General features: G+C 41.6%; 1 protein-coding gene across 3 annotated transcripts in view; it reads right to left on the reverse strand.

The window, feature by feature from the left end:
- Window positions 1-17,733, reverse strand: part of LOC142947634 (DNA-dependent protein kinase catalytic subunit-like) — a 35,054-nt gene continuing 17,321 nt past the window's right edge. The window contains exons 42-86 of one of the 3 annotated variants that reach the window (XM_076089377.1): window positions 17,516-17,694; window positions 17,255-17,423; window positions 17,025-17,090; window positions 16,864-16,927; window positions 16,456-16,604; window positions 16,207-16,347; window positions 15,973-16,092; window positions 15,673-15,816; window positions 15,260-15,411; window positions 14,942-15,073; window positions 14,589-14,700; window positions 14,214-14,338; window positions 13,882-14,031; window positions 13,531-13,704; window positions 13,179-13,277; window positions 12,824-13,034; window positions 12,498-12,672; window positions 12,157-12,360; window positions 11,917-12,032; window positions 11,645-11,776; window positions 11,332-11,511; window positions 10,608-10,819; window positions 10,357-10,495; window positions 10,031-10,219; window positions 9,492-9,716; window positions 9,203-9,311; window positions 8,966-9,068; window positions 8,704-8,866; window positions 8,442-8,616; window positions 7,400-7,593; window positions 7,104-7,287; window positions 6,401-6,561; window positions 6,013-6,224; window positions 5,830-5,917; window positions 5,596-5,739; window positions 5,290-5,497; window positions 3,357-3,424; window positions 3,015-3,235; window positions 2,651-2,743; window positions 2,458-2,538; window positions 2,202-2,273; window positions 1,914-2,115; window positions 1,440-1,628; window positions 1,018-1,157; window positions 1-579 (exon numbers count right to left, since the gene is read on the reverse strand). In XM_076089377.1, the coding sequence (XP_075945492.1) occupies window positions 375-579; window positions 1,018-1,157; window positions 1,440-1,628; window positions 1,914-2,115; window positions 2,202-2,273; window positions 2,458-2,538; window positions 2,651-2,743; window positions 3,015-3,235; window positions 3,357-3,424; window positions 5,290-5,497; window positions 5,596-5,739; window positions 5,830-5,917; window positions 6,013-6,224; window positions 6,401-6,561; window positions 7,104-7,287; window positions 7,400-7,593; window positions 8,442-8,616; window positions 8,704-8,866; window positions 8,966-9,068; window positions 9,203-9,311; window positions 9,492-9,716; window positions 10,031-10,219; window positions 10,357-10,495; window positions 10,608-10,819; window positions 11,332-11,511; window positions 11,645-11,776; window positions 11,917-12,032; window positions 12,157-12,360; window positions 12,498-12,672; window positions 12,824-13,034; window positions 13,179-13,277; window positions 13,531-13,704; window positions 13,882-14,031; window positions 14,214-14,338; window positions 14,589-14,700; window positions 14,942-15,073; window positions 15,260-15,411; window positions 15,673-15,816; window positions 15,973-16,092; window positions 16,207-16,347; window positions 16,456-16,604; window positions 16,864-16,927; window positions 17,025-17,090; window positions 17,255-17,423; window positions 17,516-17,694 (6,771 nt within the window). In that variant the 3' untranslated portion in view covers window positions 1-374. Of the gene's footprint in view, window positions 580-1,017; window positions 1,158-1,439; window positions 1,629-1,913; window positions 2,116-2,201; window positions 2,274-2,457; window positions 2,539-2,650; window positions 2,744-3,014; window positions 3,236-3,356; window positions 3,425-3,867; window positions 4,341-5,289; window positions 5,498-5,595; window positions 5,740-5,829; window positions 5,918-6,012; window positions 6,225-6,400; window positions 6,562-7,103; window positions 7,288-7,399; window positions 7,594-8,441; window positions 8,617-8,703; window positions 8,867-8,965; window positions 9,069-9,202; window positions 9,312-9,491; window positions 9,717-10,030; window positions 10,220-10,356; window positions 10,496-10,607; window positions 10,820-11,331; window positions 11,512-11,644; window positions 11,777-11,916; window positions 12,033-12,156; window positions 12,361-12,497; window positions 12,673-12,823; window positions 13,035-13,178; window positions 13,278-13,530; window positions 13,705-13,881; window positions 14,032-14,213; window positions 14,339-14,588; window positions 14,701-14,941; window positions 15,074-15,259; window positions 15,412-15,672; window positions 15,817-15,972; window positions 16,093-16,206; window positions 16,348-16,455; window positions 16,605-16,863; window positions 16,928-17,024; window positions 17,091-17,254; window positions 17,424-17,515; window positions 17,695-17,733 lie in introns of those variants that run through there. The other 2 variants (XM_076089459.1, XR_012953411.1) reach the window with 2 other exon arrangements.

The raw sequence follows: 17,733 nt of genomic DNA on the forward strand, positions 1-17,733 counted from the left end.
CATCTTCAACATTTTTATTTCAAACTGAAGTTACAAGACATTAATAAATGACGGTAATGGTTCTCTTCAAGAAGAATCTAAATCTTTTTCCAAAAATGTTTCCAGACTTAAGATTTCTTGATTTTAAGTCAAGTATGAGATAACATGCTGATCCTGCCCTACAAACTCTGCCATAACACGATATATGAAAATGAGCCATCACAGCTACCAAAAGAGGAAACATTTGACATTACAGGGAACTTCTTAAGACCACTAAAAAATACATCTCCTCAAATGTATCTTCCCTTTCTTCACATTTCCCGACCCACGGCTGCTCACCTTTGATAAGATTTGTTTCCCAATTATTGTGAATGACTATTTCACATACCAAAGAATCAGAACCATGCCTCCCAGCCCACATAAACTCTGCCAAGCACATTTCGATCCATGGCTTGGTCAAGCAGACAGTCCACCTGCTTCTCCACCGATAGGCCTGCAGCTGGAAGCTGAGCACGAATGTTGTGATCCTTACTCCCCAGGGCCACAGACTTCATCCCCGGGAAGGCAGCGTCCTTCTCAAACCCCAGCTTCAGCTCCTCACTGACCAAAATAAAGCAACATCTAATCACACACAAGTACAATTCAAATGATGCCAATGAAGACCAGTTACAGATTTTGGATTGAAACTGAAAGCTGAAAATTGAACATTGTGTCACATAGGTAGTTTTGATTTTAGAGCCGTCATATCAGATTGGATTATGTGACAGATTACTTAAACTTTCCAACCCTTGTATACATCAACATTCGTGTAGAACTTGATAAAAGTGTAATTAGCTTAGTATTAGGGCTTTCTCAAGGCCGCCGATATAACATTTTTGCAATTGTGTGATTTTGTAAATTACACAATTGGAGCAATATTTCCACCATAATAGATATCAACAATGCAAGTCTCATCTTTAATTGTAAAAACCCTCAGTGTGGTCTGACATGAATGAAATCCTGTTGATTGGTCTGCCATGTTATGATTTGATGACATACCTGGTTATAGTCGCTGGATTTGCTCCTTCGAGTTTTCTTCTGGCAAAGTTCACCTTCTGTAGGGGATACCAGTTGATTTCTTTGGTGTTTACGCTGTCCGTCCATGTGCCTCCTTTCTTCATCTGTTTCAGCTCAAAGTTCTGTTCAGAGCAATGGGAAACATTGTTTGTCATAAAGGTTATTGACAGTTTACTGTATGGCGAAGGTCTTAGCTTAAAGCTACTGCCACGTATTTCAAAAACTCTAAAGACAAATCAGATTCACACATTACATTCTGCCTGTAACACATTTAAAATGTCCATTTCTACTTACATCCCCGGAGGTATTATCAAATGTCCTTACCTCTTTTATCTGTGGTTCAAATACCGACAGTCAGAAATTCAATGTTAAATGGGATTTCTGCAGCTGGAGTGATTGGTTACCTTCCAGTCCAACGAGGGCTCCTTGACGAACACATCCATGGTGTTCAGCAAAAGGTCCGGCTCGGCACTGTAAGCTCGGAGGGAGTGGACCATGATGCTCTGGATCAAACCCGACTCCCTCAAGGGTTGCATTAGATTCACAAACTGCTGGGTCAGTCGGAAAGGCATGAGCTCAGGCACATGGAGAAACTGTGAGGAAATACAAGATTGAACGGAGAGGGAATTATTTATACAAGAGATGGTGGTGTCTTTTTCAAACAAAGTGCTGTTCACATTTATATAGCTGGACACAGTAACACCTAAGAACCTCATGGTCTTCTGTTTGTTACATTTTCATCCATGCTAGCGGTACGTCTCTATGGATGCCAACGTCGGTCTGTCCATTGGTCAGACCACCACTTTTAGTTAAATATTTAACATTCAGTTAAAATACATGTTTCCACTTCTGCCCTCAATGAAACAATCATGGCCAACCTGCGTGGCTGAGCCGAATGCATGACCAAAGTCGATGCCAATCATGCCTCCCGTTTCCATGTTGATCATGAAGTTGGAGAGATGGCGGTCACCAATTCCGAGAATCCATTGGCTGACACACAGCAAGGCATGGGAGCTGATGAAGTGGGAGCGCAGGGAGAGAAATGCCTCAGGACTGTTGCACATCTTCAGAAAAGCTCTCCTAGACATTGAAAAAAAGAGAAGAAGTTGTTTTTCTGAAAGTGTTAACCTTCATCAGCAGTTTTAGAATACAGAGATTCAACTTACTTCAGGAGATCACTGGGCACATGCTGCAACACTTTCTCAAAGTTGTTGACCGTCTCAGTACGTTTCGCTTTCCTGGCAAAGGGTAAATATGCTGTAGCTCACATTTGATAAAACAGTATTTCCCCCTGTGGTATTGCCTAATGTTAAAACAGACTATAACAGATTATATATGCTGTGAAAATGTAACTACAATCAACAAAATTCAGCTGAAACAGTTAAGTTAAAAGGAACTAAAATGAACATTAGGGAGACTTACTGGTAAGCGCATCCATACAGTGCATTACCAGTATACTCTGTAGAAAATGTTTGGAGCCAGTTTTTGTGGTCTTCAGCACACCTTTAAGAAAGAGAAATCCACGTTTACATACACCGTTTTCAATAAATCTGAAGATGACATATCAACCTCACCACTGGACAGTGGGGTTATTAGATTGAAATATATACTGTACCTCCTTGCCCTTTGCTGTTCCTCGTCAGTCATTGTGTTATCCAGGAACTCTTTCAGTGTACAGGTATTCTCCATCCATTCAATTAGACCAATTCTGTAAAGGCAGTGAAAGTGGTCAATTACGTTACCTTACAGTCTATGATCCCCTATCCCTAACAACTCATTTAAAGAATAAATAATAACAAATCATTATTATAAAACAAAATGAATCTCAGGAATCTGTGTTGCGTTTTATGTCTTATTTGCTGGATGCAAAGAAAACAGGAAACAAGTCTGTTGTAGTTCTACTTCGACTCGTGTAATCAGTACATGCATTAGGTTTAACTGGAAGGATATAATGATGGATGGACAGACAGGCCTGGCACCTTGTGGTTATGGGAATGACTTGATAGGTGTGCAGCTGCATGCCTCTGTGTGTGCATGCGGCGTCATGACTCAGCAGAATGTTCATGACAGCAAAGAGCTGCTCAATGCGTTGGTCCTGGCGGAGGTCTTCTCCACCCTTCACCAGAAAGGGGTGGTCCCGTTCATCATCCCCGCGGATGATCAGGCGTTTGGGCCGACGGACAGACGACATCACCTTCACCTGCGGGGCATAAATCCACACTGATATACTGAGCAGCCCACAGTGGGATTTCAAACTTACATAGGGCTGCTATTAGAACAATTAAATTATTATTTGACAGTAAACAACAATAAAAACATACCCTTTCGTCAAAGCCTGTTATTTTTGCATGATATTCTGGCAAAGGTTTGGATCTGCCATCATATTGTCCTACGAGAGGAAGGAAAACATCTTCATTGGTGAAAAGGATAGGATAGGATAGAATATAAGAATATTATATTTTCATAACTGCAAACATGATGTTCTCTGAATCAGTGGCTCCCAACCGTTTTTGTCGGAGGAACGCAGCCCTGTCAGATGAAATCAAGTATCCCTTTATTCATTTCCTCAATTATCTACAGCAGACTCAATGTGAGGAGATATATATATATATATATATATATATAATTATATATATATATATATATATATAATCATATAATTAGAATATCATCAAAAAGTTGATTTATTTCACCAATTCCATTCACAAAGTGAAACTTGTCTATTATATTCATTCATTACACACAGACTGATATATTTCAAATGTTTATTTCTTTTAATTTTGATGATTATAACTGACAACTAAGGAAAATCCCAAATTCAGTATCTCAGAAAATTAGAATATTACTTAAGACCAATACAAAGGTGTTATGAGAGCCCAGGTTGCTCTGATAGTGGCCTTCAGCTCTTCTGCATTGTTGGGTCTGGCATTTCGCATCATCCTCTTCACAATACCCCATAGATTTTCTATGGGGTTAAGGTCAGGCGAGTTTGCTGGCCAATTAAGAACAGGGATACCATGGTCCTTAAACCAGGTACTGGTTGCTTTGTCACTGTGTGCAGGTGCCAAGTCCTGTTGGAAAATGAAATCTGCATCTCCATAAAGTTGGTCAGCAGCAGGAAGCATGAAGTGCTCTAAAACTTCCTGGTATACGGCTGCGTTGACCTTGGACCTCAGAAAACACAGTGGACCAACACCAGCAGATGACATGGCACCCCAAACCATCACTGACTGTGGAAACTTTACGCTGGACCTCAAGCAACGTGGATTGTGTGTCTCTCCTCTCTTCCTCCAGACTCTGGGACCCTGATTTCCAAAGGAAATGCAAAATTTACTTTCATCAGAGAACATAACTTTGGACCACTCAGCAGCAGTCCAGTCCTTTTTGTCTTTAGCCCAGGCGAGACGCTTCTGACGCTGTCTGTTGTTCAAGAGTGGCTTGACACAAGGAATGCGACAGCTGAAACCCATGTCTTGCATACGTCTGTGCGTAGTGGTTCTTGAAGCACTGACTCCAGCTGCAGTCCACTCTTTCTGAATCTCCCCCACATTTTTGAATCGGTTTTGTTTCACAATCCTCTCCAGGGTGCGGTTATCCCTATTGCTTGTACACTTTTTTCTACCACATCTTTTCCTTCCCTTTGCCTCTCTATTAATGTGCTTGGACACAGAGCTCTGTGAACAGCCAGCCTCTTTTGCAATGACCTTTTGTGTCTTGCCCTCCTTGTGCAAGGTGTCAATGGTCGTCTTTTGGACAACTGTCAAGTCAGCAGTCTTCCCCATGATTGTGTAGCCTACAGAACTAGACTGAGAGACCATTTAAAGGCCTTTGCAGGTGTTTAGAGTTAATTAGCTGATTAGAGTGTGGCACCGGGTGTCTTCAATATTTAACCTTTTCACAATATTCTAATTTTCTGAGATACTGAATTTGGGATTTTCCTTAGTTGTCAGTTATAATCATCAAAATTAAAAGAAATAAACATTTGAAATATATCAATCTGTGTGTAATGAATGAATATAATAGACAAGTTTCACTTTTTGAATGGAATTAGTGAAATAAATCAACTTTTTGATGATATTCTAATTATATGACCAGCACCTGTATACACTGTATATATATACTATTCAAATTAGTTGAGCTACTCTTGATGCCACAATGGGGCCTATAAAGAATTGATCATAGCCAGCAATGTGCAATATTTAAAGAGTTCCGATTGCACTTAATTTAACAGCACGAGTGTCCAACTGCACTGACCTGGGATCTCCAGCTCATTGCTGAATGTGTCTGCTTTAAATCCACTCAGCCAGGGCGAGTATTCCTTAAGGTTCCCTGGTTCCTTCTGAAATCCTTTCATGGATGCCGCCAGAACATCCACCCGCCGCACAAAGCTTTTTTGTTTCCTCATCTCAAACAGCTTGCTGCCGTTAGATCCCAGCAGTTTCTCCACATCTTTCGCAAATTTCTGTTAAATACAAATAAATAAAAAAATAGATTGAAAAGTGCAAATTTTTGTACATGACACATGCTTTTGCAATACAAGATTAAAAGCAAACTACAAACTTTGATAAATTTCTTGCGAAACATTCCATGACCGCCTGTGTTACAATCTCCGAGAGAAGAGTGCATCTCCTTATACATGTCGCCCATCCGCTTCTTGTCAAAGCCTGGTTTATCCAATTGATTTTTCACACAATCCCACCAATCCTGTGTGGACCAAACGACAATAATCAATGACAGGCCAATAACCAGTAAGTGGCAGCTTGGTTAATTCATGGCTGAACTTGCACTCATTACCTTAAAAAGCATTTCAGGGTTTGTCAGCTGCTGCAGTGCATCCACAAAGTTCTTCACATGTCCTCCCTTATCCAGCATGCTCCTGAGCCTGTTGAAGCACACACAATACCAATAAGCAGACGTTTACATATATGTCATATTGTCATTTTCCTTTCTTCCCAAAAGAGACATTAGGCAGTTTACTTGTTGACAAATCCCTGCTGATGGTGGCCTGTAGTAGAGTCCTCAAACTGGTAACTCTCACTGCTGATCATAAGAGCGTAAACCAGAGCTTGAGGGTAGCACTCCGCTATCTGCTCAATGCAGCGCTGCACGGCCACAGCTTCCGGCTTGTCCAGTAGGGCGACCATTTGACTGATCCAGCCAATCAGCATCCAGCAGGGAACTGACACCATCTACAGGTGGCAAGAAAGTCACGACACACACTTTTGATGTAGTGTTTCACTTCCAGTGTGTGATCATTTTCACAGTCACAGCAGGGGAAAATGGATGGATGGAACTGATGGAAGTGCGCTAAACTGTATTAATGTGGCCTTAGCTTCCATAGCATCCATGGTCTTCACATACTAACCTCTTTCATCATGAGGTCCAGTGTCTCAGAGGGGTACAACTCAATGATCTGCAGCAGACGAGGGAACTTGAGGCGAGCTTCCTCTGAGTTCATCTTCAGTGCTTTAAACATGCTCTCTAATACATGAACAGACATTGCCAACAGGTCTGGAAATTGGCTTTCTGTAACAAAACGCAAAATGCATCAAGTTAGATCACTGGGTTACTGGTGCAACAAAGGCACACAATCAGTCAGTATCGTTAATTATCCATATTGGATAACCCGGACCACCCTCTCCACCACCCACTGCAGGGACAGCGGAGCACTTTCTCCAACAGACTGATCCAGCTCCGCTGTCACAAGGACCGATACAGGAGAACATTCCTGCCCTCTGCCATTAGACTCTATAATATATCACCTCTGGCCAAATCAAACACAAGACTATAACACCGCTACACTGTTGTTGCTGCTGTTGGTGATCCTTGCACTACTGTTTTTCACCTAGTTAGTTAACTTAATACCATTCTATTTTATTGTATATACTGTGCATTTTTTATTTTCTTTAAATTTTATTCAAATTGTATTATATTCTGCTCTGTTATCTTATTGTATTGTATATTTTGAGCATCTTTCATATTTTTATGTTTACTCTGTAACTTTGCTTGCTGCTGCTACAAACAAATTTGTAATAAGTATACATCTATCTATTTATCTATCTAATCACCAGTATCACTCTGCTTCTCCTCTCGCAGCCGTTTGTCACAGAAGTTAGCCAGAGTCATGTATGTCTCAATGATGCTGCTGCTTTCCACAAAGTCCCGAGTATAAGACTGAAGCTCTTCATCAGCCTTTCTGGTAGCATCACACAGCAATGTCAATGCTTTCAACTGCAGCCCCACTTCCACTTTCTGCAGGGAAAAAAGATCTCTCATTTACATAGACTGTTTGGACGTACTCTAGTCATACTGTACACTATACAGTATTTTATAAATAACTTTGAAAGTAATATATTTAGAGTACCTTTGGATTTTCAACCGGCCAAGCAGCTCCAGAAAGCTTTGCAACTGCCTCTGCTTTCTCAGCTTCAATAGTTCCCAGGACAGAGGGGCTCCTGCTTACAGCTGTGGCCAGGATGTGGAAGGATGTACCCTGGAGTATCTTTTGGTCTCTGAATACTTTAGCTGTGGCACTCTGACAGTCAGCCTGAAGGTCCTCTGCAGAGAGATGAGAGCTGACATGAAACATCTCAACTGCAAACAAGAGCAGCTGAACTCACACTTATCGGTTTGTGCATGTTGTTGCGCCTTAACGCCTTAAGTTCAGTTCTAGTTAAAAAAAAAATACTGTGTCTCATTAAGTGAAATCTTCTCACCAATGTCAAATAATGATTACCTTATATCTAAAAGTTTTTTTATTACTGAATATAAAGGTCACTATAACTAACCCACCTCACTAAATTCAAACATGTATAACTAAAATAATAGATGTCTTTTCAAGTGACTTTCAAACTTCACACTTTTAAATGTTAATATCAATTAGTTGACACGGTGACAAGAATATTTAAACTCACATGCATAAGGATACCCTGTTTAGTTTTTGACCACTGGAAGCGCTGTTTTGTTTGCATTGTGCAAGCACACAAGCATTGCATTAACACATGCACACATGCATTAAAACACAGGCAGTGCAAGTCAGATTCTGCCACTGGTTTCCCGCTATTCTGCTGATTGACAGTTGGTGGCTGTAACGAACCGAGACGCAGCTATGCACCAACAAAAGCAGTGAAGAAGAAGATCTCTAGCAAGGAAACATGAACGTAAACAAAAATGTGCTTTGCAAATATTTTATGGTGGACATCTATGATGTTCTTTAGACTTCACAAACACAAAACATGTGTTTTGATGAGTAATACTGAATGTAAACAGACCTTTTGTTTGTTTACAATAAAACTCCACAGGGCACCTTTAAGTTTCACATTACTATAGTAATCACATTGAGGCTGCCTATCCTTCCCCGTCTTGTAATCCTCAAGATAATGTACATGAGTCTTTTCCCTGCTTACCCAGGAGTGGGATAGTCTCCAGGATGATACTGATTTGTTCAACAGGACCCTGGGCCTGGCTGCATTTCTGGTTGTAGCGGCTAAAACTGTGGACCCACCGCTGCAACCAGCCTCTGTTTGTTTTGGCTTCTTTGTGAAGTTCCTTCAGCAGCTTGGTGGCCACAGGAAAGTTATTCTGAAAACAACATTCGTGTTCCAAGGTGAGTTTGTGGTCAACATGGGACAGCACAAAATAAGTAACTTCCACAGGTTGTTTCGTCACCTGCTTCCAAGCGCTGTCGGCCATTTGTAGCTTCATGTTGAACTTGCAGTCATTTACTAATGTGTCAATGTCTCCCGCTGGGTCTTCTGAATTGTCCACCTCCATGCTGTCACTGGGAGCGTGGCCTCTTAGCTTTACTCTGATCTTGTCCAAGAAGAAACATCTGAAACGTAGAGATCAAATATGACACCGCATCACAATGTGTTATCTGATCATTTAAAAGATTTATAAGAAAAATATTATATATATATTTTTTTCTGACCGAGATGTAATGACGTCATCCCATAAATTCACTGGATCCGCTTTGGCATCAGGATACCGCTCGGTCCATAGTCTTATGAGCTGCTTGAGCGAGCTCACAGACACTAGCGAATGAAACACAATGAAAGTTACTAAATGTTGAGAGTGGGACAAAAACATTGTTGTATTTATGGTATTACACAAATACAGTTGCAGGGAAAGCATTCTGCAATTCTTGCAAGACAACATCTCTGCTCACCGTCTCCTTTAATGAACAGCAGGAAGTCTTGGATTTCAGTCAAGGACTGCACTGACTGCAGGATGGTCAGCCGACTTTGAGTCAACAACGTATCCACACTGGAGTAATTCTATGAGGCAAAAACTTTTTGAGTGCAAGCTGTAGTTGATTTGCAGGAAGTATATAATTATATATACACAACATACTATACATTAACTTTTGTTTGCTTTTAAAATAAGAATGAGTTAATAATGATCTTTGTCGTTCTGAAACTCTGAGGCGATAGACAGAAAGGACGTTTACAGCAGACCTGCATAAAGAGCTGCATGGCATAGTTGGTGTAGTATGTCGCACGGTCATAGTCCTCCTGCAGGATGTAGAGCAAGCTGAGCTCTTGGCTGTAATGGCTTTCCAGCAGCTTTTTGCGCTCCTCCACCTTCATGGCTTTGTCGATGAAGCTGAGAAGAGTTTGGTCCACCTCACCCAGCTGCAGCTGCTTCAGCATGCTGCGAATCATGTGCTGCAGGTACATTTCCTGGCACAAACGCAAGAGACTCTCGTGAGAAAAGCACTAGAACTTTCACATGTTCATTGTGCATTGCATCACAATAGGACTTATATCAGGCTATGATATGCTACAGAATTCTTTAACTTTTTGGTGAAATTCAAGCGAAAATTAAAGGTGACTGAAGAGTCTGGGATGGTCATTTGCATGCCATGGAGGCCTGAGTTAACGTTCATTCAACAAGACATGAAGAATACCCGGGTTGGACTCAAAACCTGCAGGACATCAGTTCTCCCTGGTGCATAGCTGAGAATTCCTCGACTGTGAAAGGTAAGATCTAGTACCTGGTAGAGCGGCTCCGACCACATCCTCTCGAGGTTGGGTGGGGAGTTTTCATCTATGTACACGGTGGAGCAGTACTGAAGAGACTTCCACTCAGTCAGCTGACTGTAGGCCTGCATGGCAGCTATTTTCCAGAAGTCCTTCTCAGAGTCTGTGGGATCGCCATCACTCCATTGTTCAGTGTTCAGGGCCTGCCAGTATGGAAGAGAGTAAGCAGTTTGACCCCATTGTGCTGCACACACAAGCTAGCAATCTGATAGAACTGCACCAATCCACATGCATTGACATGCTACCTAAGCACTACGCTAGATTTATTGTAAACCTATACCTCATTGTAAAGCTTCACAGCATCTGCAAAGTCAGTGTTGGCTTCAGCTTGAAGCGCAGCGCAGGTGATCGCCTTGGTCCCAACTTTACCACCAAAGATGCCGCGCACGACATCATAATCCTCCAAAGATCTGTAAAGCCTGGAGAAGACCGGGAACAAAGACTGGATTGAGTAATTAGTGAAAAAATAAAGCTAACATTCAGTTCCAGCATTGATAGAACCAGTATCAATGGTCAACAAAGTTGTAACACCTTGCTAGGTGGATCCATTTATTGGTGTCCGGGGGGATTTCTTTGCGTCCTCGTGACCGCTTGGCAGAAGGCTCATCCTGGCCACCGGCATGCAACAACAAGCCCTCTTCCAGCAGCAGGATGCCCGACGGCTGCTGGAGACTCATCAGGCAAGTGGAGCTGATGGCTGCTGGATCGAGCAGATGCAGCTCCTTATGCTGGTGGCACATGTCCTAGCAACACAACCAGCAGAGTATCAACTCAACCCATCAGCTTTCAGCCTTGAAGTTTATAGTCTTGAGTTTGACTCTAATAAGCTATAACATAGCGAGGCAGCTACAGTATTATTGGAGCACTTGCATGGCAAATTGTATTTCTTGCTAATTTGTTAGCTGTTCTACAAAAAGGTGGACGGCCTGATATGTTTGGACTTAAAAACTGGTCTTGCTCGTGTGAGACTCACAACGATGTGTTTTTCTATAAATGCAAAAATCACAAATATTATGAAGAAGAAGAAGAATTATTATAATTATGTCACCCCTGACAAAGGCTACCCTCCAGAGGAAACTGGAATATTATTGTTAAGATCCTAAATACTTACTGGCCATAAAGTCAGTGGTATTGTGGATGTAAATGAAATGAATACAGGCGCTACCTTCATTTTGACAATATCAATGAATGCTATTCAGTTTTCACATTTAAGACTTTGCAAGCAAAATATTAAAATAGTTTTTCAAAGTTATACCTGCACACATGCTATGAATGGAGGGAAGCAGAGGGTGCTGTTGCTCAGGAATGTATTCATGCTGAGACGCAGTTCATCTTTAATCCTCCCGCTCTCCACTCTTGTTTTGTGTGTTTCCATTTCTTGGAGGATTCCAGCAAACAGGGAGCTGAACAGCTGTTTGGCTAAAATTGGATCTCTCTGAAGGAACATGCATAGGGGGGAAAAAAATCCATTAGCTGCTTGTTTTCTGTTCTTTAGGGTATATGTATTCATTTATATTTAGAGACGCAGTACTTTGTGAGAAGGGCACAGAGAGCAGTGGCAGTCTTACCTGGGCTAGTGCTTGAAGGGGGGCGATGAGGCTACTGTATGGGATCTGGATGTCTGGGAAGTCTCCCACTCTGTAGTTACGATAGAGAGTCACCTGAGCCTCTTTTCGCAGCCTTTGATCAGCTTTGTCCACCTGTGGGACACACAACAGAACCACAGACAGTAAGTAAGACTCACATCTTAAAAATGTTTGTGCTGCCATCCAGTCATTGACAAATTAATTTCACTCAGGATAAATGTGGATCAGCATATTGCTTGTTGCGTGTTTGATACCTTTTTCTGTCTTTGCTGTTGGATCTCTTTATGTGCAAAAGTCAAGCTGACTTTCTCCTGATCCTTGAGAAATCGGCGTCTCAATCTTAGGATGTTACTGCGTTGCTCATTTGCCGCTGTTGACATAGAAACAACAAATCACATTTACAGAATTACAATCCATTTGAAACACTGTTTCTCTTTTGGAACATACTTAAGAGTCACAAAGCATTAAGTCAAGGATGGAAAGTGAAAACCAACCTCTAGTGCGACTGTCCACCTCATCGGTTGATGCAGTAAGGCGCCTGAGCCCAAAGCCTTCTCCCACTGGTCTCCTTGCTGTAGTTTGTCTCTCTTGTTTCTTATCAAACGCCAACAATGAAGACAGAGACTCAGAGCCAAGTGTGTACTCTGCTAGTGTGTCCACACTGCTGCCCGTCAGCCAGTTATATGCTGTACGTCGACCTGGGGAAAAACAAATAAAAACAAAACAAGGTAAGTATACATATGTTCACCTACAAATTCTCTGACCTCAAAGCTACAGGTACAGCAAATGCTTCCATCTTTAGTGCTGACACCAGGATATTGCCTTATAGCAGTACCTGCTGTTTGGGTTTGGCTGAACTCTAATGAACTCTGAGTGGCTCGGAGCTTCCCCTTAATGCTTCCAGACTGCGAAGCCGCCACACTCTGCGTGCCTTGAGAGCTTTGGGTTTCAACAAACATGGGAGTCATCACCGTGCTCCTGAAGCGCCAGTTGGAGTCGATCACATAGTCCTGGAGAGTGGAGAAACATAATGAACACAGCAGGCTCATCAGTAACATACAAATACAAATCTCAAGTTTGAAGTAATAGCTAGTAGTAGTTCATTTGAACTAGCTCATTTCTTAAAGACCCCCTGAGAGAAATAAATGATTTTTAACTGACCTGGAAGGTACACTCTGACAGCGGATACTCAAAAATGTTTCGTATGAAGTCGGGACTCTGGCTGGTCATTTCCAGCAGAAGATTGGTCGCCAAGCTTAAGAAACACTTTTCAATTTGACAGGAGTACAGAGAACGAAGCACCGTCAACATTCGCTCAAGGGTCGCAGTTGGGAGGCGCTTCTCCTGACTCCAGAAGTTACGAACATAAAGCCTACAAAAGAAAACGGACAGGGATGTTGTTGTTTTTCAGTCAAAACACTGAATATTGTATTGTGAATTGTTTAAATTGCAATACCCTGATTAATATGCGAAAGGATAGAATTAATAAAACAAAAGAGAAATAGTTGCTTCTTACTGAAGGCCTTGGTTTTCTTCAGACAGTCCCTGAAGTAGTGTTTCTTTAGCTGCGTTCAAAACCTCTAGTGAGGTGTTGTCCTCCATGCTCTCTGCATCACTGGAAGAATAACAAACAGTATATCATTAAAGTTCATACCAGAGACGTAACCTGTCACTGCTCATGTCCAGTGCTAACAAAAAGCAATATAATAAAAGTTATACTGAAGAATTTGCAGGATTTGCTACTCGTGCTATATGCAATTTATTTTGCCCCACATTGATTGATTGTTTGAATCATGCAGTCAAATCAGAAGAGAGTTACTAAAATCAATGCATTATGTGAGAACAGATGCCAAAATGGCTCACAGTACCTGTAGTTGTCCTGGATCCACATGAGGATGTCATACATCCTCTCTCTGCACACTGGTGAAGGATGGGAGATGAAAGCTGTCACAGCTCCCAGGAGCTCCTGAAGCTGAACCGGACTCAGGCAGGCAATCATCTTGTGGATGATATCCAGACACACTCTCTGCCTGGCTTCATCCCTGACGAGTAACATGCAGAAACATGGTTGCAGCACAAATGAGCATTCAAATGTGTTATTCATTTAGATATGAGACAACACCACTTTAAACCCTCTGCAGCTACCTGCAGCAGAGTTTTGTCAATCCGGAATGACAATAAGCATGCAGATCACATAGAGTTGCCTGGTCAGGACTTACCTGTGGCCCATCATTTGAATGAAGCCTGTGGTCTTCAGATGCAGAAAGATGTCTGGGATGACATCCGCACGGCTCAGCACGCACTCCAAACAATGAGTCTTTAAGATGCCGTGTAACTTTGGCAGGAGGGAGAACACATGGTTGACAAACCTGAAGAATAAAAAAAATACAGCTGCAGTTACAGTAAGACTGAGACAGGTTAGAAAATGACTTAGTTTCTAAGCCATGGATCAGTGGATCAGGTCAAAGGAAATTGACATACAGTAAGATCCATGAAATGATTTATATCAGAGGGGAATCACATTAAACATAAAGCAGAACTACAAACTCACCGGTCCATAAATGGAGGAAAGTGCTTTGAAACTTTGTTCAAGCAAATAATGAACTTGTCATCCATGTCTTTCTTCTTCAGGTTCGTTATTTTACTTGCAGCCAGACTGAGAAGCTCTTGACGATGCTGAGACAAGAAACAAAAATGACACAAAATCTGAATAAATAACATGAATTAAATATAAGAGTATTGCAGATAACAGATAACATTTGAAGAGCGATATATATCTACTGACTTTACCAAGGCATTTACGTCTGAAAATAAATATTCTTTTCCAATATGAGCTCTTTGCTACTGAGTTGATTTGAGCTCTCCTCAGACATAAACATAAATGAAGTGTCACTGTAATTCAACCAAACTAGGGAAGGTCTCATACATCGTCCGTTTCAGTCATGTTCTTCAGGATGAGGCCGATAATCTCAGCAGCAGCTGCGTAGACGCCTTTATATCTTACGAAGGACACGTTGTTGGTGAGAGACTGGATGTACCTGAAAAAAAAACCAAGATGGCAGTATGTGAGCAACAACACGCGTGTACATGTTTCAGAAGAAACCATCAATGTCTGAATATATTGCTCTCTATTTTTCATTGATTGATTTCCCCCCCCTGAACTTAAACCTTGGATAAATGGCAGTTGTGTTAGCAAATTAAATGGTGGTTTCAAACAGTAAAGCTGTCAGCTGACACGTTGCATAGTATGTTGCCATTTAGCTGCTCTAAATATTTTACCCGTCGTATTCAATTCCACATGAGGCATCGTAAGCAGGGAGGTTGTTGCCCAGGATGATTCCCATCAGCTGAAGTCCAACAGAGTTGTCTTTGCTATTTGGGTCGGTGCCACGAAATCGGTCGTATATCAGACTACAAGGGCAAGAAAAAGATAAAGTCAAGGACCGGTTCAATTCACAATACAATTTACAGAATGACAACACATTTCTATTATTTTCCATCTGGCTTTGAAATCGCACTTGTCCTGATCTGGCCATTCCCACTGAGCTACAGGCTTGTGTCAAAAGCATTTGTTCAGTGAGAGCATTTGAGAACTACCTGTAAGGCACATGCAGACAGTCTTTCCAGCACTCAACCAGGGTACGAATGATCTCCAGATTGTGCCGGAAAACTGCCCTCTTGGAGTTGAAGCTATGCTTCATCAGGAACTCTAACAGCCGGTTGGCGAGCACTTCATCTCTGGGGTTTCCCTAGGACAAAAGAATCCTGTTACTAACAGTAATCCACCAGTTATTTCATGTGATAAAAAGACAACAATAGGCTAAAGGAAAACTTGGGGATACTCCCGCTCATTAAAAACAGTTTAAACTCGTTTATATGGTTCTTATACCACTTAAACTGGAAAATTCATATGCAATATATTGTTATCAAAATATTGAAAACTGCACAGCAATGACAAAAATATAATAATGATTTATATTTGCGGCCTTTAAAATGTAAGCATTAGCCACCTTGGGGCTGACCAGGCTCGTCCAAGAGAGCACCGTGACGATGATATCCACCACCATGAAATGGATCCCCTCTCCTCCGTTGTTTCCAGAAACGACGACCTGCAGGAGCGGCCCCAGCCAGTGCTTGGCATATGGTCGGAACACCTGGAAGGATCAATAGCAGAGATTGAATCCACAGACAAATAGTGAACACAAGAGGAGCAGCAGTATGAGGTGTCACATACGGGTAGATACAGCATCACCGTATCTATTTCTTTCCAAAGACACTAACTGAATGAATTCACATTGAGCGGCATTTACCTCCTCTGTGTTGATGAGCAGCTTTGAGATGAAGAGTCGAATATTCAGATGTGTAGCTGGATTTGATAGTTTGCCATGTAGAAATTTCATCCATGGAGGAAGTTCACTCGGCATGTTTCCCTGTTTCATTAACAAAGAAGAGAGCAGTTCCAGAATAATATTTGCATACTGATCATATTCATAAATTAGTGATTTAATCAGTTTCCTGCTTTACTCTTCCTCGGTGCCACTGACCTGTTCAATCTTGGGGGTTATGTTGTTCCTTAGCATGTGTCCAATAAGAGCAGTCATGGTCGCCATGCATTCATGCTGATTTAGCTCATCCATTTCCAGATCCACCATTGCATCCTGGGAGGGATTTGTCTCCTCTGTCTCCTTGATGTAGAAACATACAAACACTGTTGAGACCTGTATATATCACTCAAGCATGTTACAAGCTTGGTGCAGTGTTATAAAGGGAAACATAAAAGACTAATGACTAACTCTTTTTGCAACAGTGCGTCTTTGTCCTTCAGGGTTTTGGGAGCTGAAGGAAAAGCTTTGGACTCCGGTGGAGAAATCGAACTGGCTCATCTCCTCACTCAGGCTGCTGTCGGCCATGTAAGACTGGGAGGACAGATACACTGGCGCTTCTGTGGGAACCAAAACGTAGATCTCATGAACAGCCTCTACTGGAGATGCACTGACCTCTATGGCCAACTATGTATCTTTGTTCGACCCATCGCATCCCATTTCATTGTAAAAAGTAGGGCATTTTTATCAGACTTAAGGCAAGTCTAATAATTAAGCCTAGAGACATAACATGCAGTCAGGTAAAAAAGAAAAAACTAGTCTGTTGCAAAGATTGCTAAATTCCAACAGTTTAAAAACATTGCTGGTAGCAGAACATACCTCCGTTCTCCTCGCTCACTTCTTTCCGAATCATCACGTATTTCTTCTTTCTCTCAAGTGGGACCTACAGTGATATATAAATATATATATATGTATGAATAAACCACGACTGCAACTCTGAGTATAGTATTAAACAAACAGTCATGTTAAAAAAAACATACCTCAATTTCAATTGGAAAGTTGTAGGTCCTTTCAACGTCAATGATATTCTCCAGAATGAACTGATTCTGGACAAGGAAAGAAAACCACAACCAGTGAAGTCCTCAGTCACTAAAAGACACCACCTCTCATCTCTTATCATGGATTACACACACAATAACCTGTAGTGCTTGGCTCCAAAATGAAAGATGGCTGCAGTGCTGAAGAGGGTTGGATATAATTATACAATTACCTTCTCTGGCTTCTCACTGAAGAGGAAGCCATAGTAGAATTTGGGGTCATTGAAGCTGCAGCTGATGGCTGCGATGGCACAGTTGTACGCAGCACAGTGATAGTGTCTCCTGAGATCAAGGAGCTGAGTTTCACCGGCCATGTTCTCAGTGAACGCTTCAAAACAGGACCTAATTAAAATAAAATCAGCATTCATTCGTTGAACAATAAGGACACTTTACATCATTGTCGTGACGCTTCTTGAATCGTGAAAGTGTCCTACTTGATCACGGTCTTGGACAACTCATTCCCCTCTGTTTTGTCTGAACGACAGTAGGCTTGATTAATGCGGGATTCCTTGGAGTAGACCTCTTCTTTGGGAAGCAGAGAATACAGGAGCTCCATCAGCTTGTAGCAGCCGTTCTTCTTCATCAGCTGGATCTCAAATTCCATTTCATTTGACTGAAATTGAGAAATAAATTAGCCTTAAAAACGATTTTC

Source organism: Anarhichas minor, unplaced genomic scaffold (genome assembly GCF_050575085.1).
Source record: "Anarhichas minor isolate MPS153535 unplaced genomic scaffold, ASM5057508v1 ptg000001l, whole genome shotgun sequence".
Lineage (NCBI taxonomy): Eukaryota > Metazoa > Chordata > Actinopteri > Perciformes > Anarhichadidae > Anarhichas > Anarhichas minor.